The 25,915-nt window shown below is 40.6% G+C and overlaps 3 protein-coding genes and 1 long non-coding RNA gene across 7 annotated transcripts; 1 reads left to right on the top strand and 3 right to left on the bottom strand.

The window, feature by feature from the left end:
• Positions 1-449: 449 nt before the first annotated feature.
• On the bottom strand, positions 450-5,756 carry LOC133018055 (sentrin-specific protease 5-like). 3 transcript variants are annotated; one of them, XM_061084339.1, is made up of 10 exons: positions 5,617-5,756; positions 3,757-4,727; positions 3,541-3,646; positions 2,842-2,989; positions 2,694-2,741; positions 2,165-2,242; positions 1,587-1,724; positions 1,382-1,465; positions 1,222-1,272; positions 450-1,132 (listed from the first exon to the last, which is right to left on the bottom strand). In XM_061084339.1, exons 2-10 carry the CDS (start codon positions 4,496-4,498, stop codon positions 1,016-1,018), a joined length of 1,512 nt encoding a protein of 503 aa, XP_060940322.1. In that variant the 5' UTR covers positions 4,499-4,727; positions 5,617-5,756; the 3' UTR covers positions 450-1,015. The 3 variants fall into 3 exon arrangements, with proteins under 3 accessions (XP_060940322.1, XP_060940323.1, XP_060940324.1); XM_061084340.1 differs by having other exon boundaries at positions 3,757-4,724; XM_061084341.1 differs by lacking the exon at positions 5,617-5,756 and adding an exon at positions 4,829-4,904.
• A 2,119-nt stretch (positions 5,757-7,875) lies between these two features.
• ahsg2 (alpha-2-HS-glycoprotein 2) lies at positions 7,876-10,579 on the top strand. Its single transcript, XM_061083824.1, has 7 exons — positions 7,876-8,168; positions 8,675-8,785; positions 8,916-8,997; positions 9,194-9,348; positions 9,459-9,557; positions 9,725-9,799; positions 9,893-10,579. Exons 1-7 carry the CDS (start codon positions 7,971-7,973, stop codon positions 10,361-10,363), a joined length of 1,191 nt encoding a protein of 396 aa, XP_060939807.1. The 5' UTR covers positions 7,876-7,970; the 3' UTR covers positions 10,364-10,579.
• A 1,411-nt stretch (positions 10,580-11,990) lies between these two features.
• Positions 11,991-13,064, bottom strand: LOC133018523 (uncharacterized). Its single transcript, XR_009682814.1, has 2 exons — positions 12,150-13,064; positions 11,991-12,075 (listed from the first exon to the last, which is right to left on the bottom strand). It is a non-coding gene; the product is annotated as an uncharacterized LOC133018523 (long non-coding RNA).
• Positions 13,065-17,234: 4,170 nt separating this feature from the next.
• LOC133017809 (profilin-2-like) lies at positions 17,235-23,658 on the bottom strand. 2 transcript variants are annotated; one of them, XM_061084014.1, is made up of 3 exons: positions 23,296-23,652; positions 21,014-21,206; positions 17,235-18,985 (listed from the first exon to the last, which is right to left on the bottom strand). In XM_061084014.1, exons 1-3 carry the CDS (start codon positions 23,422-23,424, stop codon positions 18,888-18,890), a joined length of 420 nt encoding a protein of 139 aa, XP_060939997.1. In that variant the 5' UTR covers positions 23,425-23,652; the 3' UTR covers positions 17,235-18,887. The 2 variants fall into 2 exon arrangements, with proteins under 2 accessions (XP_060939997.1, XP_060939998.1); XM_061084015.1 differs by lacking the exon at positions 17,235-18,985 and adding an exon at positions 18,992-19,311 and having other exon boundaries at positions 23,296-23,658.
• Between the last annotated feature and the right edge of the window lie 2,257 nt (positions 23,659-25,915).

Raw genomic sequence — 25,915 nt, 5'->3', positions numbered from 1 at the left:
AGAGAAGGAAGTATTCATTTCACATTCTGATTTTGTAGTGCTTTCACTCAAAACCCTGGGCTTGCACTCAAATATAACCAGCTTGTACTCACATTGGCTCTGTGCTCAAACTGTGCGAATTAGATTGTAATAAATCTAAGCACAAGCAGGGTATATTTAAGTGAGTGCAAGGTTTTGAGTCAAAGCATTAATAAATCTGAATAAGACCTGCTCTCAAACTGAACGACCACACTCTTAAATAAAGATATGAAAGAAAACCCATATTCAGGGTCAGACTAACATAGTTATAATGTGCTGGAGATAAACAAAACCTGTCTATAGCCACAATGTTGTATATGTATAAATATGTATGTAATCTAGAATATATCAATAAAATACATTCTGACTGCAGAGCATACAGCGCATGATTTTGAATGAAAACTTTAAAAAAAATCTTTGTCAACGTCTACTTTAATTTCAAACTCACATTTCAATTATGCAACAAACAAAAACAATGATTTTCTTTAAAATATACCTCTCTAGTTTCTATTTAGTCATGATACTAACAGGAAAACCTGATGCAAAACATCTCAAACCACAAGTCAATAAATTTGGACTTTAAAAATGTGCAAATAAGGTTTAAACATTAAATAATCAACACAAGACATGAACCAAAACCGATGAGCGCCACCTCAGCAGGCAGACAAGTCAATAAGGCTCTGTTGGTGCACTGTAGATGTGTAAACTCCAGGAACAATAACAGCTTTTCTTTCCTTAAATAACATTCCCGAATAAATATCGATCATTTTACTACAAAAATCAAATATCATGGTTTAGCATGAACAGCGCACCACATACAATAGTGACCATCTCCTGCAGGGGGCACTCACAGTGCTGTACTGTAAGCTGGTAGTGAAGCCCTACACAGACTAGAGTATGTGGAACGCTGATTTCAAACCTGAATTAAAAGCAGCACACATTATTATCATTATTATCAGCAATAAACACATGAATACACACGTCCGCAAGACCCTCGTCAGCCCTCCTCATGGAGTTTACAGTCACACAGCTCTTTGTAGATCCTCTTACGTATCTTTGGTATGTCCTCCTGGGAAAACCGCAGGGCTTTTGTGAGAGCAAGGCATCTGGAGTACTGAAATGGAAATCAAGTAATTAGTGAAGAGATAAAATTAAAAAGAAGAATGATTAAATTCGTGAGTACTAAGCAGGTAGAGCTGTTACCTCCAGGACAAAGACTCCACAGTCGTTTTCGTTGGTCTGTTGTGGGACATTCTGTGAGGGACAGCAGGGGGAGACAAAACATCATGTCAGGGAATCTCCAGCAGGAAGAAGAAGCTTAAGAGATAGTTTGATGCCTCCGCTGCCATCAACGTTTAAGTACCTCATCAAACGACACTGACCAACCGTTTTCAAAAGCTGTTAGCTGCTTCTCCTTTGCTTCTGCCATCAAGTATTTCAGGATGTTCTATTATTAGCAGAGCACAAAGAAATACACTTTTATAGATAAGGACTCATTACTTTAGAAGTAATCAGCTCAAATGTTCATGTATATATTGTTAAAGGGACCCAAAAAATCATCAAATTACCCTTGCAACCTTCTGGAGTGCCAGCCCTTGAGAGTCATAAAGGCAAATTTTCTTTTTGACAAAGTCAGCAGTCACCAGACACCAGTGAACCTCCAGGTGGATCGGTACCAAGAGCAAACGCTTCGAAAACAAATCCACCTGTGAAAGGGAGACAGGAAAGAGATAAAGCTACTCACTCTTCTTTTCCTCTCTTTATTTCTTCATGTCATCTAATTTCATGAAGACTTGTATTATTACCTTCGCCAAGACGCACGTGTTTTAATCCCTGTCTTCTCGTTTGTTGGATTTTAAGCAAGATTTCTCAAAAGACTGGACAGATTTCCACGAAACTTGGTGGAAGGATGTGATGTGAGTCACAGAAGGACCCATTAAGTTTAGGTGCAGATCCCAGAGAATAATTCATGGATCTTGATGATAAAAATCAGGCACATTTAGGGAACTGATATCTATGAGTGTATTTAATTTTGTGCAGCTTGTTTGAATTTAAGGAGACCGTTCGACCTAGGCATGTGCTCTACTTTGGTCTTGGATTTTAATCTACATCACAAACACTGATAAATGACCACATTAGACCTGACCTGCTTTGTCCATCTCTTCACACCATCGTATCCTTTAGTCATGAGCTGTCGGTGGAAGAAGCTGTTGAGGAAATGGACCTGTGAGCGGAGAAAGATTAAGGTTACAAAAAGTATCATTATAAAACAGATTTAATGTTTATACAGGCACACGTGTTTTTGATGGTACATTAACTTATTCTAGCAAGATTAGGACAGAAAACATAAAAAAGGACCAGAAAAAATGCACAATTGTTACTGTGTTAAGGTTCTCTATGTTATGCATAGAGTTCTAAAGAATAGGTAAAATATCTGATTGTGTCTAACTTGTAGTGAAATATATTTACTGAAGGAAAAGACAGCAGTTCACTGCCCAAGACTTGGCACTGAGCCAGATAAACCGTTTCCCCCCTGGTAGTTGTTTTTGTATCAAAGGAAGTTAACTACAAGAAAGTAAGCTGATAAGGGATATTATAGTAAGTGCGTAACAGCCACCTGATGCTACGATTTTAGAAGAAAAGAAACATTCAGCATCCTCACATCATTAGATTACCTTGTGATTGGCAGATTCCACAATCAATTCTCCATACATGTTCATGACCTTTAGCAGAAACAAAAATTTATGATTTCATATAGTTAAAAGCAAAGGTTTGACCACTTCCAGGTAAATGACAAATGACCATTTAGTGTTGGATTCTAACCTGGTCATTGAGCCAGTTCTGATCTGCCAGAGTCGACAAATCGTCCAGTGTCAGTGTGTGTTTCTTGTAGACCACCTGGAAGGAGGGGATGGGTTTCTGAACAATTGCACTTCTGTATTTGGTGACCTCCGAGAAGACGACATTTTTCCTGCAGGGACATGAAAGCATTAAATAACTGGGCCGAAAATTGTATCCATTCCAGATACAAAGGTTTTACATGCTGTAATGTTCAGCAGCTTCTCTTTTCAGCCTCTATCTGAAACACTTGGCTTTAGCTCCTGTCTCTTTAAGGCCCCTCTTTCTGATAAAGCCTGTTGTCTGTTGAGATTAGTCAACTGCTTCCAATGTGTCATACACACAAGGTGAATTACGTTCCATAGCTTCCTGAATGAGGGCAGAGCAGGATGGGACACACACAGAATCAGTTGTGTGGTCTGTCATCCGTTACCCATTTAATTTACTTGCATTCAATGCTGGCCGCCTAACTCACTGGCAGCCAGGCAGCCTCTCTTTTGTGGGGCGGTTTATTATTTTCATATCGGACACCAAATACTAACGACTGGTTTGACAAGGCTAATATCAGAATCATTATAATAAATACTTACTGTCTCATAATAAGTATAAAATGTATTAATCATGTCAAGAGACAGAATCCCACGAGTCAATGGGACTCAAGATTAAGATTTATGACAGATTTACCTGTCACTGAAATTTGTGTTAAACTTCCTCTTCAGGTGTCTCAACACGTCGCTCTTCTGAAGTGGAATCAAACTTCCATATATTCTGTAAAACTCATCGAGGAACTCTGGAGAAACAGGGAAACACTCAGTAATGTCAAACAGCTGTGAAAACAAAAACATTAACCTAAAAGTTAAGGTTAAAAAAAATGATAAAAGTGATTAAAAAAAAAAGTACCATGTATGTCCTTCGCCAGGGCTTTAAAGCTGACATTGGTTTGAGACGCCTTTTTACAGGTGATTCTGTCCTCAGTATGTGAGTCTGAAGCCTTTCCCTGACCTGGAGTGACAGTGGTACATTGTCCTGATGTGCCCCCCCTCATCCCCTCACGTGCCTCTGTCCTCAGCGGGGGCTTGACTGTGCGGGGGGGTTTCGAAGGCTCTGCAGTTACACAACACCGTCCAGAGGTCTCTCTTCTTTGAGACGACACAGTTTGAGTGAATGGAGCTCCAGGAGCATTTGTGTCCGTGACCCGGTTCTGAAACGAGCTGGAAGTGAATAAAGTTTCTGACAGACCGACCGGTTCAGGTGGCTTCAGCGGACAGTTCGGCCCTATGAGCATCTCCTCTGAAGCTTCAGTATCACAACACACAAGTGGTGAAACTGCCGCTGAAGTCCTGTCTCGAGAACTGTCGGAGTTTACTGTGTGGTACATTGGAAGTTTCCTTGTCATTTTCAGTGATTGAGCCTTTGAGTTGAAGCAGGGTCCATTGCTGATCCCGCAAGCTCTTCTTTTTGCTCGGAAAATCCCCGAACGGCATTTCTCTCTCCGCTTCCTCCACATCCAGAGCTGTACTTTAAAAAACAAGCGTCTCTTGGCTCGTCTGGACAGATGAGAAACTCCCTTGACTGAAGACATGAACCGCTTCCGTCTCTTGAGGTACTTGGCTCTGCTCCTGCGGCTCTCTGTTCGGTGCATCTGGCAGATAGTGATGAGTGGTCACACGAGAACATGGAGGTGCGGGTATCATAGGCAGCAGAGCTGAATCTAGATTTTATTTTTATCTCCTTTGTGATAAAGGCACGCTCAGTCTCAAGGCCATGGTCAACTGACTCTAATGTTTCAAGAGTCACTTTCCCTTCATACTCCACTTAGTTGTCTCTGTATTCACATCCACTTCTGGTGAGGTGCTCAGCCTGAACACCTGCTGCAATAAAGAACAGAGGTGTTGTTACATTTAGTGCACAGCTTTACATTGTGGAATACAGCAGATAACTAGACAAGTAATATGTAACTGTGTACAATTACTTGTGTAATGAGATATTTTCAGCTCCTCTCGTGTTTGTTTCAGCCACAATCATTAGAACGATCGCCAGAGACTATAAGAGCAAAAGGCCTGGAGCAGTGGCTCCATCTGAAATGAAGAAGTTTAACTGTTACTTGAAATAAAGGATTCTATACGACTGTAGTTTTACTGTTACTTGAAATAAAGGATTCTATACGACTGTAGTTTTACTGTTACTTGAAATGAAGTATTTTTATATCACTGTTGCTTAACTGTTACTTGAAATTAAGAAGTATTTCATATCACTGTAGTATTACTGTTACTAGAAATTAAGAAGTAGTTCATATCGCTGTAGTTTTACTGTTACTTGAAATTAAGTATTTGATATCCCTGTAATTACATTGTTGCTTGAAATTAAGTATTTTATATCCCTGTTATTTTACTGTTACTTGAAAGGAAGCATTTATATATCCCTGTTATTGTTTATGTTCACGGTCACTTAACAATAACCACACACGTTGTAGAAGGATCCAATAGAAAGGAGACCTGTATCAACCCTGATGTGTTTTAAACCTTGACTGCAGTGGTGTGTATCAGTGTGACCCTTCACCACGTGTCTCACACACAGCTCAGTGGTTATTCCTCCTCCTGTCACAGCTCAGACATCTCATGGTCTGTGGATCTTCTCGACACGTGTTAGCATCAGTCACAGAGTCCTCGCTACAGCAGCTAGCTCAGCTAATGTTTACTGACACAACACACACACACACACACACACACAGACACACACACACAGACAGCTCGGTCTCACCGTCAGCGCCTCGGCTCGTGTCTGCGCCTCCGCTCCGAGCAGCTGTTCTCTGAGGAGACTCCTCCATGTTCACACCCGGGAGAAGGAATCTGCTTCTTATTCACTCATGTCTGCGCGCTTCACCTGCAGCACACTGCTCAGCATGTACACAATGCACGGCTCTCTGTGTCGCAGGTATAATGCGTCACCCCGCAGCCGACCAATCACATTTCACTAAGAACGAGGGGTTCAGGTCAGAAGCTCAGAAGGAGCAACACCCTTATACTACTATTAATACTAATCTTCATTCTAATGCAAACACAGATACTAACCCATATACTAATACTAATACTTGTACTAATATTAATCCTTATACAAATGCTAACCCTTATATTGACATTTATACTAATACTAATACTAGTACTAAACCTAATACTAACCCTTATACTAATACTAACACAAATACTAATCCTAATATTTGTGCTATTGTTAATCCTTATACAAATACTAACCCTTATATTGACATTTAAACTAATACTTATACTAGTACTCAACCTAATACTACTACTTACACAAATACTAACCCTTATACTTATACTAATATTTGTACGTATATTAATCCTTATACAAATACTAACTCTTATATTCACATGTATACTAATACTAGTACTAAACCTAATATTAACCCTTATACTAAAACTAACACAAATACTAACCTGTATAGTAATACTAATATTTGTATTATTATTAATCCTTATACTAATATTAACCCCTATATTGACCTCTATACTAGCACATTGCATATTGCACATTGTCCTCCTGTTTTGCATTTTGCATTTTATTTTACTTTTTACTTTACTTTTTATATCTTTAATATCTTTTTATTTTATATATTGTTTTTTTCTTATGTGTAGTACTTATTATGTTTTAATGTTTTATGTTCATTGTATGCACCTTTGACGAAAGCAAATTCCAGGTAGGTGAAAACCTACTTGGCAATAAATACATTGGTGACAGGTGACAGGTCACCAGCTAATCACAGGACCAACACACAGAAACAATCAACCACTCACTTGAATTAACCTGCATGTCTTTGGACTGTGGAAGGAAGCCGGAGTTGCAACCCAGACAGAGGGGGAACATGCAAACTCCACACAGAAAGTCCCTGGGCAAACAAGGACTGGAACCAGCAACCCATTGCAACGACCAGGGCGTGTGAGATGGAAATGAATCAAATCTGTTTCCCCATGTCAGTGTTAAACATCTACTTCAGGTGTCTCAATGCTTCATTTCCTGTAACTTCCATATGTTCAGTAGCCTGACGTTTTCATACTCATAATTCTATTCAGAATATGAGTCTGAGACCGCTCTATTGGGCTGTGATTATGGGGCGTGTTTCAACCGAACCAGGAAAATCTGTCATCTGTCCATCATCGTATAAAGCCCGCCCTGGTAATTTGATTGGTCCGAACAGCTTCTGTTCGGAGATAATTTCTCCCCAACGGAGCGACTCCAGACCGAACTTCTCGACCGAAAATGTTGTGGGCGGGGCTAAGTTGTCTGGCACCCAGGCTATATGTTCAGTAAAGGCCATCAAGGAATTCTAAGGAGGTCTGCAGTACATGGTCAGGTGAAAAAGTCATGACAAAAAGATATGCAGGGGAAAAAAAGATAACACAAAAACAAACTTGACATGAAGATTGTTTGTCAGTGTTTTGTGGCTAACCTCTGTTTGACAGGATGTGTTTTCCTTATAAGACCTGATCAGTATCTCTTTATATCATGGTTCTGACCTGGATTGACACCAGTGCATTCGGCCGACAGTCCAATACAGAGCAAACATGTGCTGCAGCAGTGTGTGTCCGTGACCCTCCGCCGTGCCCCCCCCGCCCTCTCGTTGGCAAACATCCTCAGTCACTGAGTCCCTGCTGATAGTGGGGCCCTGCTCTGTGGCTGATCACTCTCATTGACCTCTGTGGAAAGCAACAGCTGTTTACACAGTACGGCTGTTTGGACGTGAAGTTCGTCACATGTATTTTTATGATATTTTTCCATTCAAGGAACTCTCAGATGTGGGGACAGCTGTGAAAAGACAAAGGAGATGTTTGCAGATGTTTGAGGATGAAAAAAACACAGTGAATTTGGACTGATTTGAACTTCACTGATAGACCTACCAAAGTGTCATTTGTTTTGGCAGCGGTCCTAAAACAGACGTGGGTTGCGTGTCGTCAGGAGGGATGATCCTTGTATTTAACTTGGCTCTGTTTTCAGTTTAAGGTGCAGGATATATACAGCGCAGACTTTATGAGTTGTTTCCTGTCCTCCTTTCCTCTTTCTGCTTCACTACTCTGGTATCTCTTTAATCTCTCGCAGACATGACTCCTCTGGGCATCGCTGTGGTTCTGGGACTTCTGGTGGGGACGTGGGCTCAGGTCAACGTGCTGCGGCCCCCGTGCGACTCCCCTGATGTGGAGGAGGCTGCGACGGTGGCCCAGGATTACCTCAATGGCCAGCATGTTCACGGCTACAAGTATGCACTGAACAGGATCGAGGAAATCAAGATCCATCCCGGGGTAAGTCAGAGGGCAAATGTTGTCTATTTACAGGCAAAAACATGCCAGTAAAATTTGTGTGACATTGCAAAATAATCTGCATTTCCTCCAGTGGACAGTAGGATCACATACATCAGTGGATGAGGTTTGAACTGAAGTATGTGCCACTTTGAATGTCCAACAAAAAGATCACAAACTTAAAATCTGTATAAGCTAATAGTAGGTGGAATTTGTTAAAGATACCTGCTTACTCTCCTTAAACGTTGCACATCCAAACTATATATCTTTCTTTCTTTCTTTCTTTCTTTCTTTCTTTCTTTCTTTCTTTCTTTCTTTCTTTCTTTCTTTCTTTCTTTCTTTCAACAGTTGATGTTTGATCCCTGCCCTTCTCTACTTTTCAGTATCATTACAAACAACATGTGCATGTTTGTCCATGCAGACACCAGAACATTTGGTCCATTCGGTGAACTATCTCATGCCGTACAGTAAAAAAAAATAAAACAGTGTTTTGTTTTTTCTGTCCTCAGGCTGATGGAGTCGACGAATACGTCCTTGAAATTGACCTGCTGGAGACAAACTGTCATGTGATGGACCCCACACCTGTTGCTAACTGCACAGTCCGACCCAAAATGTCGACGGTGAGTCTGCGCACCAACGCTTCACAAAATCGCTCAGGTCTAATGATGATAATAATTTTTCACAACATAGGTGGATGAGAATAGTTAATGAGACTGATTAGCTTTCTACGATCATCTCTTTCCAATTCAGGCTGTGGAGGGAGACTGCGATGTGGTGCTGAAGAAAGTTGCAGGAGTTCTGACTGTGACTGCGTTCAAGTGCAAAACAGACGGTATAACTTTCTGATCACACATCGGTGTCAATCAATCAATTCGATTTTACAAATCACAGTTTGTCTCATAGGGTTTAACAAGGTGTGACCTCCTCTGCCCTTAACTCTCATCAAGAGTGAGGAAAAACTACTAAAGAAAACTGTTATTGTTGTCTGTCCTCTACATAAAAAACCCTGCGTGTGTCTTTTTGCTCAGAATCAAGAGAGGACGTGTGCGTGGGCTGTTACGATCTCCTCCCTCTGAACCACACTTCAGCGCTGGACTTTGTGCAGGCCTCGCTGGCGACATATAATAACAAAACTGTGAATGTGACTTACACCCTCATAGAAGTTGGAAGGATGTCGACACGGGTGGGTTCAGTTCAGATGAATTAAAAGAATTGTATCATGTTGAATGCTCCTGCACATATTATTAATGTTTGTCGGTAAACTCATATCCCCCCAATATGTCCTTGTTTCAGGCTCTGTTTCCTTCCTTCCGTACATATTCAGTAGAATATGTCGTGGTTGAGGCTAATTGCACTGGCACCACCTGCATTCCTCTGAATGACCCCATGGCTGTAAGTACACAAAGCATCAGTTAAATCTTCAGTGAAGAGATCCTGTTTGAGAAGATCACCAAATTATTATTGGAATGAGTTATTGCACATTTGAACCCCGGGTGTTAAGTTTAGTTAGGAACATTGAATGAAAATGAGGATAAACAAACATTTCTTTTCTCTCACAGGAACGTGGCTTTTGTACTGCCACAGGTGACAAAGCTGATCACAATGTGGACTGCAGGATGTTCCCTGCTCCCATGGTAAAAATGCGGCTTAAGTTCTCCAAATATTTTTTTGTGAGCAAAAAGAAGTCCTGGTTTTGACAATCATTCACTGTGTTGACCATTTTTCAGATGCCCGTTGTAGATGCCAACAGCACTGTGGCAGCAGCCCCAGCCGTGACACCGGTGGTCCACGTCCATACAGGCAGTCTGTCACACAAGCACGGGCTGAGACACCACAAGCTGACCTCCCTCCATAACCCTGATCTGAGTGGCCTTCTGTCAGCGTCAGGCGAGTCAGCCGAGTCCTCAGAAGTTGTACCTGTGGTCCCTGCAGTGGTACCTGCAGTGGTACCTGTGGTCCCTGCAGTGGTTGATGCTGCTGCTGCACCTGCTGCTGATCCCACTGCTGATCCTGCTCCAGCTGCTGATCCCGCTCCAGCTGCCGAATCTGTATCAACCTCAGAATCCTCCATTAGTAGAGAGGTCCCTGTTGCTGTGTTTAAGAGAGATGTAGCTGCTGCTGCTGCTGCTGCTGTATTACCAGTCGATATCCCTGTAGCTCCTCCAGCATGTCCAGGAAGGGTCAGATACTTTAGTTGAACAGGTCCCACAGAGTCTCCATCTTTGCCTTCTTCAGCTGTATTGGTGCCACTGTAACTTTAATTGATGCAGAAACATGTAATGTGGTAGGTTGATGTCACGCAATGTTTCCTACAAACCAAGAATAATCAAAATTGTCAAAAGAGCGTAATGTGTTGCAAAACATGAAAATGATAGAGATTTGCATTCCATTCTGAATAAATCTGTCAACTCCAACATTGTGCCCATTCTTTTTTGTCAGTACCTTTTTCTCTACAATGAAACACAGTCAATGAAGGATTTGTGAGGTCATGAGGTTTACTGCAGGTCTGAGGACACATCAATAACCTCTCTATGCAGAGATTTCAATGAACAGACTGGTAGTGGAAAGCATTCAATCTTTCATGCCACATCTTTGATGGTGATTGCAAAACAGTCTTGTTTGCTGATCATGTTTACCCAGGCCAATGAAATTCCTGCAGACCCACTGAGGTTTCCACAAATACTGCTACAGCAAACGTCAGATTTGCTCTTGCACATTGTTGAAATCATTTGAACTTTGAGTTTAAACAGAAAAAAACTTAAACGCTGACCTTGAAATAGACCGGCCAATGACCATAAGATGCTCTCCATTCCATGAATGCAGATAAAATCCAAAGATTTTATCATTGTACATATTTGTTTAATAGTTCTGCACTCTGTACTGGATCTTCCTCTCAAATCCTGTCATTCATACACCATTGTTTGTGACTTGATCAATTACATTTGCTTTTAATTCAGTCGACTGCAAAGCTCTTTGGCTTCCACTGCAAAAACAATTTTTTCTAAAACATGCCAACTGGTGAGGAATGTTTGACCATCTGCACACCATTATGAGTTGGGCCTGTTTTGTTCCACAAACACACTTCAGACTTGGGGATGACAATCGCTTGTTACAGTTTGAATACTGTTCCACCTTCTGGTCTCATTGATACATCAAGTCTACATTAAAACTCTTCTGCATATGACATCAGCTGCTGCATGAGTTCTCCTTTCATTTGTATAGTTGACGTGAAATTGGAAAGCTTAATCACTTTGGTGAAAGTGGAATCAGCGGTCGATTGTTTCTTATTTTTTTACCATTTTAGATGGGAAATGCAATAATTGTGCAAGTATTTCTGTATTGATGGTGTATGCGTTAAGGTATGAAGACAGGTTTTGAAGTTTCAAAAACCTTTGAATGACCTTGTGGGTAAGAAGCTAAAATAAGTTCATATTAAAAAAGCACAATGATTTTGGATTGAATTTAAGGCCACTGTTGATGAATGAACAAGTGTAGCCAATGTTTACCCATAGGAATGGGTCAATGTTCATTAAGCACCAGTTCAGGGTAAGGCAAAACAAATTAGTTCAACAAGGGCAATGCACCTTTTGAGTCTAAAAAGCAGATAAACTCCTCATGCCAACAAGTACAGAGTAAAACAACTTTGAAACTGAGAAAAGAAAAACGGAAATAACTCATTACCACTAATGTCTAAAGAGATTGACTACACTGACAATTCATTTACATCCACTTCTCAAAAACTACTCACCTTTACCAAAACGCAGTGGGGCAAAAACAAATTTCTAATCTTGATGTGAAAAATAAATAAAAAAGCACAAGTTTGGGTACTGTTTTAATCATTTATTCAAATTGAATGCAACTAGTTTCTAGTTCTGATGTTCTTCACCTCTCTGGGCGCATAGTTCCAGTCCTGTAAGGAGACAAGTTTATTAGATTACAAAAAACTGGGTTGAGATGTTAAAGAAATAAAAATAATCAACGCACCCTTTGGTCAGCTGCTGAGCGCCATCCTTGAAATTCCTGTCCAGGAGCGTGGGCTGGAATCCTTTGGTTGTAGCCGAGGGTTCGCCTGAGTTTCCAAATTTTTTCTAATAATTCAGGATTTATATGCGCTGTATTGAAAGACTCCTTGGGCAATGGTGCAAAAGTAGAGTCATCCATTGCAGAGACAAATGGGGAGTTATCCTGTGGGGGATTTGAATTCCCATGATGGGGTTTACGATTTTGTGACTGGAGGGTTGTGTCAGCATGCAGATCTTCAGTGTTGCTCTTGCGCTCCCTACCTGGTGGGCCCTGCTGTAGCAGCACATAACTCTTTGATCGCGCGTCGGTTTGGATTATCTGATCATGGTTGGTAGATTTCTTTAAGGCACTAAGAAATTGTTGTGAGGAGTTTGCAATAGGTGCTCGGGCATCTTGAAGCATGGGGTTAGGGACAAGAAAACGATCAGCTACACTTTGGACTTTAGCTCGCATTGGCTCTTCAGAATCACTGGGGTTCACATTAGATGGTGTTAGTTCGGTGGCTCTGGGCTCCCTTTGCTGGTTTGCCAAATGCTGTAGATATTGAGCACCAAAAGGTAATAGTTGACTCATTTGCGACTGTGGGGGCTGTATATAATATGGATTTCCTTGCCAATTAACAGGAGCCTGGTGTCCAGAGGGTGCATTGTAATTAACTGCTGACTGGCTTTGTGGTGGATAAAGATTGGGTACAAAATAAGGGTAGGTTGGCATTTGATTTATAGGTAAACTGACCACAGGCGCAGCGTTGTTGCCATCTGGTGGCAGGAGATATGGCAGTTGTTGATTCTGAGGTGGAAGGGCCTGTTGTAAAGTGGTTGCAGAGGTGGCGGTTGTGGAAACTTGAGTAGTTGCCTCAGTTGTTGTTGACCCTGTTGGCTCTGGAGAGGGATGAGCCAAGCCCCTATCAAGCCCAGAATATCCCAATGAAGAGAGATATGGCATTGCTGGATAGACTGGAGGAGCATTTCTATTGCCAAGTCCAGCTGGAACAAAATGATGCAGGTGTTGATGAAAAGCAAATTGTGGACAGCAATTAGAAATGCCAGATGGGCAGAATTGAGGGCAGTGGAAAGGGGGCATATTTGGAGAGCCTGGTTGTGGACCTTGGGGGACATTACCACCATCACTAGGTTCTTTGTTAGTTTGTGGTCTCTGTGTGAAGGTAGTAGGGGGTAATGTTATCTGCTGAGGCTGTTGGGGGTAATAAGGGTAATACACATTGCCTTCAGGGTTGACGAAGGGATAGACCTGCTGTTGTACTTGGCCTGCAGGATCTTCAGGTTGTGATGGCACTTTGCTCTGTGGAGCTGAAGGTGGCTTACTGGTTGACAATTTCCCAGGGATTTGGGGCTTTGATGTCCCAGGGTTCAATTGGCCCTTTGGAGCCATTGTAGGGGTTGGCTTTTTGGGGGGCGTCTGTGGCCGGTAAGGGCCTTGAGGCCATGAGGGACTGTAAAATGGGTTTGGGTAGAACGGCTGGTATATTTGTTCCTGAGGTTCCGGAGCAACTGTGGGTAGCGGTTGTGGTTTGTATTCTTGGTTCTCAGGTTTGCTTGAAGTGGGTTCTTGAGGTTTCTGAGTAGGTCCAGATGAGACATATTCAGGGAATTTACCTGGCGGTGGTTTAGTTACTGGTGACTGCGTAGTAGGGTTTTCAGGCATCTGTACGGGATTGAAGTTGTGGGGATTAAAATAGTATGGATAATGATAAAAAGGGTCTTCCACTTCGACTTTAGGTGGTTGGGTAGCTGAAGAGTCTACTGGAGTCTCTTTTTCAACAGGCACTTGTTCAGGTTGAGATGGCCAGACATAAAAAGGAAGGAATTTCTGGGGCATTTGTCCTCCAGGGGCCATTGGCGGATTTGATGGGAGTACAGTTTGTTTGGATTGCACCTCAGTTGTCTTGGTTAAAGGAGACGACAGTGGCTGCGCAGTAGTTTCAGGTTTAAGATCTGGATAAGGGTGGACGAAATGTGGGTACGAAGGATAGTATGGCATTTGAGGACGAGCAATATCCTTTGGCCCCTCGGTTGTTTTTTTGTGAGGTGCCTCTGTGCTCTGAGCAAAAGTTTGATCAGGAGGTGGACTAGAATTATGAGATGGGGTCACTTCAGTTTGCTGTTCTTGACCGTTTGGTGGGCTTTTTGTGGGTTCAGGTTCAGTTGCTGACAGTGATGGACAGGAAATTTTGGTTTCTCCATCTCCATAGAGTTCCAGGGTGTACAGACCATCCTTAAAAATAAAAAGTTGGTTACAAACGCAGTTTAAATGAATTTGCAATTGGATTTTCTGAAAACAAATTTTACTTTACTTTTTTCTTCAGGCAGGGCTCATAGCGAACAGAGATGACAACACCATCAGGATGTACAACTATGGTGAACCCACATTTGGCTGAGGTGCTCATCAGAGGCTCCCAGACATCATTCACTGTAAGGTAAAATTAGTCAGACACGTAAAGTTTTAAAAGTCACCCTCCATCCAAGTTAATCAAATTTCTGGTTAAGGATTCTGCTTAAGATTGATGCAAGCCACATACAATCATGTGTGCCCATTGTTTCTATTCCTATAGATCTGATAAACAAATAGCTGCTGACTTTGAATTGTCGAGCTGAAGCCAATTTGGATAATTAAAACATTGAGGCAATTATTTAAGCACACAGAACAAAGGAAATTTGCTGTGTGAAAGCAAGAAAAAAGCACATGCCATGTAATTTGATGGCAGGAAGCAAGCACACACACTACAAGCGGTCAAGTACAACTAAATGTAGCCATGGTAAAAAAAGTTACACAATTGACAAATCTATCATACAATGCAACAGACATGCGTGGACTGAACTTTAGATATGTCAAATACGCAAAGTAAAAACAACTTACGTTTTACTTTAATTTTAGAAACAGAGATCATCCAGTCGGTTTTCACAACCATGCCCTCAGAGTGGCAGGTGACCATCGGAGGGTTAGGTGCAGAAGGTCTCATCACAGGACATGACATCCTCACCGGTAACCCACACCAACGCAAGGGGAGAACATAGCTGTCCTCCTGAAATTTATAAGAAGTTAGACACGGGCAAACTTTAAAAGTTCAAGTGAGTAAAGTGCTTTTGGAAAGTACATCACCTCATGAGCAACAAAGCAACCGTCATAGGGTGCAACCAAGACAAAATCCTTCCTTGTTGACTGGATTGTGTAACCACAGCTTTGTGGCAAATTGGACAGGGGCAGTGGAGACAGGTTGCTTCCTGGGAGATTATAAACAGAAGAGGGCAAAAAAACACAGGAAAAAGCTTTGCATATAGTAATGGAATTGATCATGGCTGTAAATATATGAAATAAAATCAAACTCTTACCTCGGTCCACAAAGAAGAGGGATCCAGGGGTAGAGGCAGCTCCTTGGATTTGAAGCTTCATGGAGTCTCCTGTACATTCAACCTTTGGTTCCAGTTTAAGGAGTTGTTCCACCACTGCCTCAGCTGGCTTTGGGCTTGACGAGTCTTCACTTTGTCCTTTAGCTGGTTTGGGCTCCGCCCAACCTTAGAAAAAGAATGCAGTTTTTTAAAATGTTTTCATTATTTCCCACAAATTTAATTAAAGGTTTGCATGGTTACAATCAATTAAAAGTCATAATAGGTAAATTTTAAACAGAATTATATGCAGAACTTCAAACGTACCAATGTCAGCTTGGTAATCAGCATGGAAATCCAGGAGTTCCGTTGAGGTACCGATTGCTTTGACTCCTGCACCTTGCAGTGAGTCTTGCCCGATGAGGAATCTTCCATGGCGCAGACCACTTCCTCCGCTGATCATCGACTTTTCTTTTAATTTATCCAGTGCCTTAAGCCTCGTCAGGGGGCTACAACTGCAAAATGAACTAGCAACCACAAAAAGTCCTAAACATAGCAAACCTTTACTGCCCACGCTCCACGCCATCAGAAACAATAGAAAGGAATAATGCACAAGTCTGGGGGGAAAACGTGCTCTCTCACTTTTAAAGACCAGCCACTTGAGGCCTGGTCCCAATTACACCAATCAAACACCCAACCACAGCAGGTGTTACCAGTTGAGCTGGTAGGGGCGGGGCTTAGAAAGCTACATGCCTAAAACTAATGTAGCACTCACACTAGTGTTAGAGAAATAGCCCTAACATGTCATGTCATTCTAATCCGGTTTATATGACCCTGATATGGTTTGCTAAACCAGCGCCTGTAAAATTAATGTATTATATTCTACACAAGACTATGAGAAATGCCTTCAATATCTCAAAACAACTAGCATGGGTTCTAGCTAACGATGCACATGCTCATGGTGACTATGGTTCTTCTTCAGGCCTCACAGGATGATAAATGTACACATAATATGAACACACTGTGACACCTGCCTTAAATTTACAGTACAAAAAAACACATCGACAACACAGATTTAGTGCCAAAATTGAAAAAGCACTGAAAAAACCTTAGCTTCTCTGGGACAATATTGTCCAGATTTGACAAGTTTGGGTGTTATGGTTTTTAATCTGAACCTGGTTCGAGTTGGATGGAAAATCCAAATGAAAAAAAGCATTCCCCTGGCTGCTGACACCAGCTTGCACAACTGCTTTTAAAATATCTTTGTGATCATACATATATACTAAGATTATGTTTGTCTTTGTGTGCTGCTTTCTTTGGTAAATTGTCATATAATATAGTGGATGCCAGCATTTCCATCAAAATCAATTAGGTATCTTTTTTTTGCATTTTCTTACATAGAATGATCAGAGACTTACTTCACTGTGGTATGGATTTCAAGTGCATCAAGTAGCAGCAACCCACTGGTGTGCAGCCAAATATAATTTAAAACCTTTTTTTATTTCTCCATTAACAGTCTCAACCGCAGGGAGCTAAATCTTGATTCCCCCTTAAAATTATTCCATTTAAAAATAATATAATCTATTAGACAGTGAATCACACAATTGAATAAAATAACTGACTTGATCCATTGACATTAAAGAATTAGTGTTTATACACAATTGTACTGAAGAAGCAACAGACGGGACATAATGGCATTACCTCTGGTTGGAATAACTTTTATTTGATCTGTCTGTAAACAAGACATCTCATCAATTCATGGCATTTAAAAGAGCAGATTTTGTGGCAGAAGGAATTTCCTCTCAGAAACAAAAAGACAAAAATTGCAAACATTTTTTTTTTCTGTCGTTTAATTCTGTACATATTCCACAAAGTCTGGAGATTACTGATGCCAAAACATCCCTCAGGAAAGTGCCATTAAAAGTTACTTCTTGCCGGGGCAGCAGCTAAAAATCCAACTCATAGTAGCAACAGATCAGATCGATTTTTATGGCACAGAATACACGGTTATTCTCAGAAAAATTTCACAAGACAACTTACAAATGTTCTTATTCCAACCAACACCATTTTCAATATGTTTAGTGTACACAGCATTTTTTTCTTTTAAATATATTCTAAGTACCATACTATGACATTTTGTGAATACACCTTAGATGACTAAAGCACAAGGCAAATAATTCCAAGGCGCTGGAGCCCAACAGCCTTGTTTTACAGTCAAAATGCATTCACACTGTAGTAAAATGACATTGTAGTTTCATTGGTTAATGGACAGGTTAGCAACAAATCAATTAGTGATGAGACTTTTTAAGTAGTGTTGAAGTCTAAAGAAGCAGTAAATACAGTCATCTGAAGTCATCAATGATTTACAGTCAACAGGTGATGCCAACAATCATTCATCAGAGAAAAGATGAAGCAATTCTGATAATCCTCTTAAACTGACAATTGGTCCAAAGGGGAGGGGAAGAAAAAAAATCCTGACATGAGTGTGTATGTGGTGATTGACAGCGAAATTTACAAAGAGCAGGAGCTGACTGACAAATGTCGGAGCTGTCACCGAGGTGGAATGTCCACTGAGACTCCAGGATGTGTGGAAGCGTCTTGACATTATCTTTTGAGACCTCAGCAATGCTGACCGTATACACTTCACTCAAATAACAGCCCAACACCACACCATTAACTTTTAAGACCACATTCAGGTACAACAGCGAAAGCATGTGATGTGGGGGTGGGGGGTAAAGGAAGCTGCGCCTGATGGTGGCGAGTAGGTACACACATACAGGACTTTGTCAGAGTAAATTTTGTTGTTTCTTTAGCGGAGACTGTGAAGACTTGAAGATGAAGCGGCAGATGAGAAGATGGTTTTGGCTGGAATATTAGGCTGGGACAGAGAGAAGATAGGGCGGGGATCTGAATGCTACAGAGGGGAATGCATGCAACTTTTAAATGCCCACATGCTGATGGAAACAATGGCAGATTTAAGTAATGTGCAAAAAAATACAAAACTATGCACCATTACATATGTACTTCCCCTTGGAATATAAGCCAGTTGCTAAGTGAATGTTACACAAGGCAAATTCAGATTGAACACTTTTATTATACTTTGCAATAATTTTTTTGCAAGAGCATGCCATTACTGCCGTGCCAAGAACATGAGAAGTACAATGTTAAAGTGGGGTAGTGTTCTTTTTTTTTCCTTTGAACAAAAAGAAAAGAAAAGAAAGAAAAGTGTGGGGAGTATATAAAAGTAGACTGCAGAGGAAGTAACTTTGTATGCCATCAAATTCCCGGAGTATTGTCGACACAATGCGGTTGAGTGGGAGTGGGCTGCTAAGTTGATGGATGGGTGGAGAGTTGCTTAATATCCAGACTTCCTCAGGTACTCAGCCATTGAATGTGCTTTGATGTTAAGAATTCCACCATGGACCGCCTCCTTTCCCATGACAAAAACCAATACTGGAGCACACAGGGGAAAAAAGAGAAATGAACAAAATTGAAGAGTCTCCCCCCCCCCTACAGGATGCAGGGGGGGAGGGGGACATAGGTGACACAGCATCTTACCACTCTTCATTGCTATTAAAAGTTTCCAAGACATTTGACTGCTTGCAGGAGAATTCTTAACAGCAATTATTTATTTTCTCTTCTTTTTTGTCCCTCATTTTGATCTAAGTGAGCTCGAAAACATTAAAAGCCTGAATCCCTCAAGTATTTTGCCATTGAGTAAGCCTTCTTATTCAATCCGCCTCCATGGACCCCTTCTTTGCCCATTACAAGAACCAAAACTGAAAGAGAAGAGATAGAAAAAGGGGACAGTTAAAAAAAAGTAAAGAGGGTAAAGGCATTCCAAGTAAGAAGGATCATCACCAGGAGTGTGAAGTGCAGGGATATTTAACTGGGTGTCATACAGTGCTGACTGTCTGCATGCTGCTCTTTACAACTATACACGTTACCAACAGACACAATGAGATGCTGCAGCTTGGACAGCAAATGATTCAGTGTTCCAAACTTGAAAAAGTCTTTAGTAAATGGGAAAAATAATCTGGAGTAAATAACTTAATTTCCCAGCAGAGTCCTGGTGCTGAATTTGCAAAGAAGATTTGCTGTTGGGGGTTCAGCTCTCAAACAGGCACTGGCTCATTCTGCTTAATCAGGACATGACTATAAAGATGCATGCAAGAGACTAAGGTGCAACAAACAGCTGTGTATAGAGATTGAAGCATCTCACTGCATGTTTTGGTACGAATTTACTTTAGTAACATATTGCACTAAAAATATCCACATGCACAGCAGGCGGGTGACAGGTGAGGAGGGAAAAAAGGAAACAGAAAAAGGAGTAATGTTTGGAAAATGAAAGGAAAGAGTTGGATGCAATTGATTGCAATCCATGTTTCCCACTTAGAATTAGGCAGCACACTCAGGTCATTTTCCCCTGATACCCTGATGAAGGTTGAGTGGACGAAAACAGTGTCAGATTTGTTATAGCTGTGGGAAAATGTATAGACAAAAATTGTTTGTGAATACATGATGCTTGATTGTAGCCAATAATCAAGTTTTAGATGTCAGTGCCAGATAAATATTGTGAATACGTGAGAAACACTGGAGCAATGTCAGACAGTGAGGACCACAAAGGCAAACGGACAGTCGGCAATACCATGGCTTACATGAGGTTTTATAATAAAAATCTGACGATTAGGTAAATTAACATATTTCATCTTCAGATGTTTGCATCTATAAGATGGGTGTTCCTGGGACTAAGGTCCATTTCACAAAGCCACTTCTGAGCTTGCATACATGGCTGTAAAAATAATCTCTCAGCAATAGGGCTGCAACTATAATAACCTCATTATTGATTAATCTACTAATTCATTCCATTACTAAAAACAGTGAAAATGCCCTGTGCATCCATCCTTCATTTTGTCCGATCAGCAGTCAAGACATCCTAAGGTATTCATGCACAACAAAGAAAAGCATCAATTTCATATAAATGCCTGACATTTTTTAAAGCTTTAGAAAATGTCACCAAAACTATTTTTAAAATCAGTGCACAATGATTTTATACAAATAAAGACAATAATAATTCTTGTAATACATTTTCAAAGTCATTTCTCAAACAAAAATGTCAAATTTTTGCAGGCAGAATATAAAATTTGATGCTTTTCCATGTCCTTTAAATCTGGACCATAGATCAAACTCAATAGAAAGATATTTGCAGACATCACATTTGCAAATGATTTTTACAACTATATACCAGATACTTTAGGAGTTTTGCTCATGCATAGCTCACAAGTTTGGCAGCAAGCAACAGGAGAAGAAATGTTGCAAATTTGGTCAAATGGACCTGTGATATTCAGTCAGCACTTCTTCATGTCACAAAACTATATGGAAGAAGCTCTGATACCAACATGACACTTTCACAACTTAAAATCTTAAACTATGAAGGCATTCTAATAGCTGAAATAAACAATTTAGGAACAAGACTCTTACCTTTTCCAGCTTTTCCCACAGTGACATTGTATGTAGGCTCTCCTCCTCCGCTCTTTGTCCTGATGTCCATTGTCCAGTCCCCATCCTCATGGAGGCTGTCTCTGAGGACTGAGCATTTCTTTAAGCCCAGAGTGAGACCACTGGTGTAAAAGGTCTCCCTGTCCTTACCGATAAGGATGTCAATTTCTTGAGACTGAAAAACACACAAAACCACAGGATCGGGGACACGTCAGTCAGGTAGATTTTAAATGAATAGGCCTTCAGCTACATGACTTGCATAATGCATCCAAATATGAACATATATAAAATTATTGACTATATAAATAGATATAGATAGGAGATCTGTGAGTATTTGCAGGCTTGAGTCCTGCTGCAGCGGCCACAGGCTCGGTTCCAACCCGGCCCTTTGCTGCACGTCTCCACTCTCTCTCTCTCTCCTAATGTGTCTTATCAATAAAGGCCAATAAAAAATCTTTACAAAATAATTAATCATTAATGAATATTCCAAAGAAAATACCTTAGTTACCTGAAAACTCAAGTTATAAAAACTAAACAAATGACTCAGTAAAGAAATGGATTCCAGCAGCTTTCGGTGTTGCCAAATAGTTAATCTTTTGTAAATTGTAAGACAACAGTGCTCCACACATTCAGGACTAATGTTGGGCTGAAAATGGCTAAACTGAATATTTTACATGGACATAGCTCTCTCTCATTTTTATCAACCATGTCTTGTAGACAACAGGGTGAACGATTAAAGTTAAGTGTAAGTGATCTGAGACTGAGACCAGCCTACTTTTGGTTTTCTAAATTATAAGATGCTTATCATTTGTATCCCATCTTTCCTTAGTTTCCAATTTTTGTGTTGCCTCTGTTTTGCTTTGTTTGTTTGGTACCACTGGTTAGTTTAGAAAGGTATGGTATTTTGGTCTGTGTTACATACTTTTTTTTAAAAAACTTGATTGTGGTAGCCCAGCTGACTGTAATGGCAACCTATCCTTACTGTACTATGCAGCGATGATAAATGGGATATGATGTACCTTTATTGATCCCCTGAAGAGGAAATTCAAAATTGACATAGCAGCAGAGGGGAAAATGTATTAACAAAAAAAAAAGAGAATAGACACAGAATCTAGAGTAAATAAGATAAATCTGAAATATTATATACAATAAATATAGAATTAATATATACAGGGGTGTTTTCCTAAATTTGCAACACAGATACAAGTTGTGTTATTGTGCAACCTGTCCAAATTATTTGCAATATGCAATATACATAATTATAGTACAATGTTGGCCTTTTCATTGTTACTGGTTTCAATTATTTTTCAAGAAAAACGTCTAATACATCCTCGAGAGCTGTGGGAAGAAAATGATAATACAAATTATTGTTAGTTGCAATCCTATTCATTAAGCTACAATTCTGAACGTCCTCCAAACCTACATTTTATTCACTCCTTTTGGACAAATAATGACAGTAATCTGAATATTAAAATGTTTTGCACCATTGATCTGCCATATGTAATGTAATATATGTTTAATATTATTCCAAGTGTAAGCTGCAGCTCTATTCCAAACATTAATGATCCTAGCACCAGTATTGCATATGAATGGTAGCAGAGGAGCTTTGTGAATCGAATCTGTAAATGGATGGATGCCAGCACCACGACTACAGGCACGTATCACAGCCCAGACAATAATAAAAGCCTGTAGGAAGGAGCGGAGGCAAAGTGACGTCCATTAAAAACATAATGTCCCCAATAATGAACCACATGTGCATTAACGTGTGCGAGGAGGAGTGAGGCGGGATCGCGGTAAGCTGCCCGCGGTGAGCCGGTAAACCTGCAGCTTAATGCTTTCTGATCAAAGCGGCCGAGCACACAAAAGCATGCCCGCTCCCTCCGGGCAGACACCGACCGCTAGCTGCTTTTTACATTAGCCTGGTTCGGTTAGCAGCGTGATAACATTCCCGATGGGCATTCGTCCGCATTGTTTGTGTCTCCGCGGTACGTGCCACAATCATCCGGTTCCCCACGCTGCCTAATCCCGCCGCGTTGCCGTAGCAGGAGCTAGCCGCGGCAGGGCCACCGAGGAGCTAGCTGCTAGCATGCTAGCCCCGCTCGCTAGCTCGGCGCTGCTAGCATGCTAATCATTTCAGGGCTGCGAGATAACTGGTTTTTTAGCGCCGTTTATTCTAGTGAGCCTCTGTGTGGGTGGCTCAGAATAACAACCCCCGAGCAGAACCACCCTTCCGCTCCCAATCCGTCCGTCTCACCCCCTCTTACCGTGATATTGTTGAAAGTACCACCGGCATGTGCTGCCCAAACATATTTGGCGTCCGTAAACCCAACAATGGCGCTATCCTGACAGCTGCCATCGGCCATCAGGTTTTCCACGTAGCTTTGCCAAGACATGTTGAAGGAACTGATGCTATGTGTTTGGTTTTTTTGTTGTAAAGGATCCCTACAGCTGAGGAGGAAGGCGGCTCTCCGACAGACAAAGCGTGCGGCCGGATCGGGAGGAAACCTGCAGGCGAATTTAGAGTCTCCAATCTGAAGCCACACTCCGACGTTCAGCGACGTCAAGGCTGGGGCAGCAAAGAAAGCCAGGGAGGGCAGTGAGGCAGCGGCTGGGTGTAGTCCCGATCAGATCCCTCCGCACAATGAGCTCAGCAGCAGGCGGCGGAGGAGTAAACAGGGACTTATCAGCTCAGCCAGGAGTGGACTGTCTGAGGGAAGATGCCGGGGAACACACGAAAAGACACACAGGGAATTATTTAATCATTCATTCATTCATTCCATGAACGTGTTTCCACGATGGAGGCTGAGAACGAGCAGTCGTAATGTGCCCCAAGGTTTATCGAGGCCAAACTATCTCATCTAATAAGATCACCCCTTAGAATTTCATTTTTTATTTTATGGTGGGGGCCTGGTCAGAAGTTAATTTGATAAGTTCCTACTGAGAGGCTATTTACTCCTAAATCTAAAAGTGGTTGAGCTGCATGGAGGCCTGACATTTATGATATTTTTAAAACTTGTATAACTTGTTCCCATACAACAAGTATCTTGTGCGAGCAAGATGATCACCCTGTGACCCTAATTTACTTAATCTCCCAAAAATCAAGCCTGGTTCGTCTGATACATTCCTAATGAGAGTCCATTCAGCCAGAAGGGTTTGAGATGAACGGAGGCCTTGAATTACAAACATTTTCTTGTCTTGTGTGCACACGATAATAAGTCGTTCCCAGACAATTAATATGTTGTGCTTACGAGATAAATTACCTTGTGGCCCAGATGTATTTAATGTCATGAAATCTACTCCTAAATTCTTATTTTGTCCTTATGTTGGGAGCCTGGTCAGAAGTTCCTTTGATAAGTTCCTTTAGAAAAGCCATTTACTCCTTTCAAATCTCTGAAGTATTCGAGATGTGCAGAGGCACTAAATCCCTGCAGGTAACATTTATTTTTCCTTGTTCATGCAAGATAATAAATTGTTCCCACACCATAAATATCTTGTGCATATACAAATTTCTTTTTATCATTATGGTGTGAGTCTGGTTGGCCTTTCCTTTGCATTATCAAAGGAAAGTGGCTTTTCTACTGAATGGCCCTTAATGATTAGGTGATATTTTCTTCTGTTGTGTGTGCAAGATAACAAGACGATTACCCTGTGCTGCAAATTATGTCTGCCAATGACAATCATGTGTCTCTATACAACAGCAGCAAAACATTTTTATATGACATTCCAAGGCAAACATAAAACTTGATTAGCTGAGTCCATCATGGTGCGTCTGAGCTTGTTGGAGATGCATATTAATTGTATTATTATTTTTGTTGTACAAGGTTTTACTATAATTCTGTTATTCTATTGGATAAATAATTGGATTTACACTACAACCAAGATCCAATACATATGATAAAGGATCATGAATACAATGCCAGATCAATGCATTGTTTTTGTTGAGCACTTTGAGTAAAGTAATTTGCCTTTAAAAAAAAGTTAATATTGATATAAACAAATACTATGTGTTTGTGTGCAATGACAGGATATTACCATAAGCAGGCCTACAGTTAGGTTTGTACAGTCAAGGACTAAATATTTTAATATTAGATATTTTAATATCTGTCTACAACATTTAAATATTCATACAGTACATTCCCAGTGTATAATACCAATGTCAATATAATTTAAGTTTAAATAACATTAATATAAATTCCTTAATCTACATTGCTTTTGCCAAAGGACTAATATAAATATTTGACATACAGGAGATATTTGAACCACTGCAGAGAACAAAACAGATGTCATACTATTTATACTGTATAATTTGCAAAACTCTAGCAATGACAGTATGGCCTGGTTCAAAGTTAAATGATTGAATTATGGCTTGAGTTGATGTTTCCATTTATAAAGTGCGTGATGTCATTTCTATTTTTAAACTTATCACTGGCTCAACTATTTTGTGGCTAATCATTTTCATTCTACTCTAAGCATGATCATCAATGATAGACCAGTGGACTTTTGAATTGTCATTTGGTGGCTGATCTGCTGACAGACACGCATAAAACAATACTGCTTAGCAACATAAGATAACTTAAATGAGAAACAGTTCAAGGTTCATCCAATATAACCAAAAAAGGAAAAAGAACCTTAGGTACCCTATCACAGAGAGGTACAGTCACTGACCACTGGGGGCAGTGTTCTCTATGGATTGTGTGTCTGGTTTATTTCTGGCGCAGAGCTGACTTGCCATGTGTCTTCAAACCTGTATTTAGTCTCTATGTAAGGGTATTTTCAAATGTGTATCATTTTAAAGTTAAACTGGTTTATTGGTAAGAACAGAATTTTGCATATGTATAAGAATCCTACAGATATTTTTTCATGCTTTTTTTTGTACTTTCTTAA

Source organism: Limanda limanda, chromosome 13 (genome assembly GCF_963576545.1).
Source record: "Limanda limanda chromosome 13, fLimLim1.1, whole genome shotgun sequence".
Lineage (NCBI taxonomy): Eukaryota > Metazoa > Chordata > Actinopteri > Pleuronectiformes > Pleuronectidae > Limanda > Limanda limanda.
The sequence above is the reverse complement of the archived record's forward strand: the minus strand, read 5'-3'. Positions and strand labels throughout refer to the sequence as shown.

Bases quoted from the DNA above. Each gene is read 5' to 3' on its own strand.
- ahsg2 (XM_061083824.1), top strand. From the start codon at position 7,971: ATGACTCCTCTGGGCATCGCTGTGGTTCTGGGACTTCTGGTGGGGACG. The intron at 8,998-9,193 runs GTATAACTTTCT...CTTTTTGCTCAG, and splicing joins GTTCAAGTGCAAAACAGACG to AATCAAGAGAGGACGTGTGC. The intron at 9,800-9,892 runs GTAAAAATGCGG...ACCATTTTTCAG, and splicing joins GGATGTTCCCTGCTCCCATG to ATGCCCGTTGTAGATGCCAA.
- LOC133017809 (XM_061084015.1), bottom strand. From the start codon at position 23,424: ATGTCTTGGCAAAGCTACGTGGAAAACCTGATGGCCGATGGCAGCTGT. The intron at 21,207-23,295 runs GTAAGAGGGGGT...TGTGTTTTTCAG, and splicing joins GTACTTTCAACAATATCACG to TCTCAAGAAATTGACATCCT. The intron at 19,312-21,013 runs GTAAGAGTCTTG...CTTCTCTTTCAG, and splicing joins TGTGGGAAAAGCTGGAAAAG to TTTTGGTTCTTGTAATGGGC.
- LOC133018055 (XM_061084339.1), bottom strand. From the start codon at position 4,498: ATGCACCGAACAGAGAGCCGCAGGAGCAGAGCCAAGTACCTCAAGAGA. The intron at 2,990-3,540 runs GTAAATCTGTCA...ATGTCCCTGCAG, and splicing joins AACACAAATTTCAGTGACAG to GAAAAATGTCGTCTTCTCGG. The intron at 1,466-1,586 runs GTAATTTGATGA...TGCTAATAATAG, and splicing joins CACTCCAGAAGGTTGCAAGG to AACATCCTGAAATACTTGAT.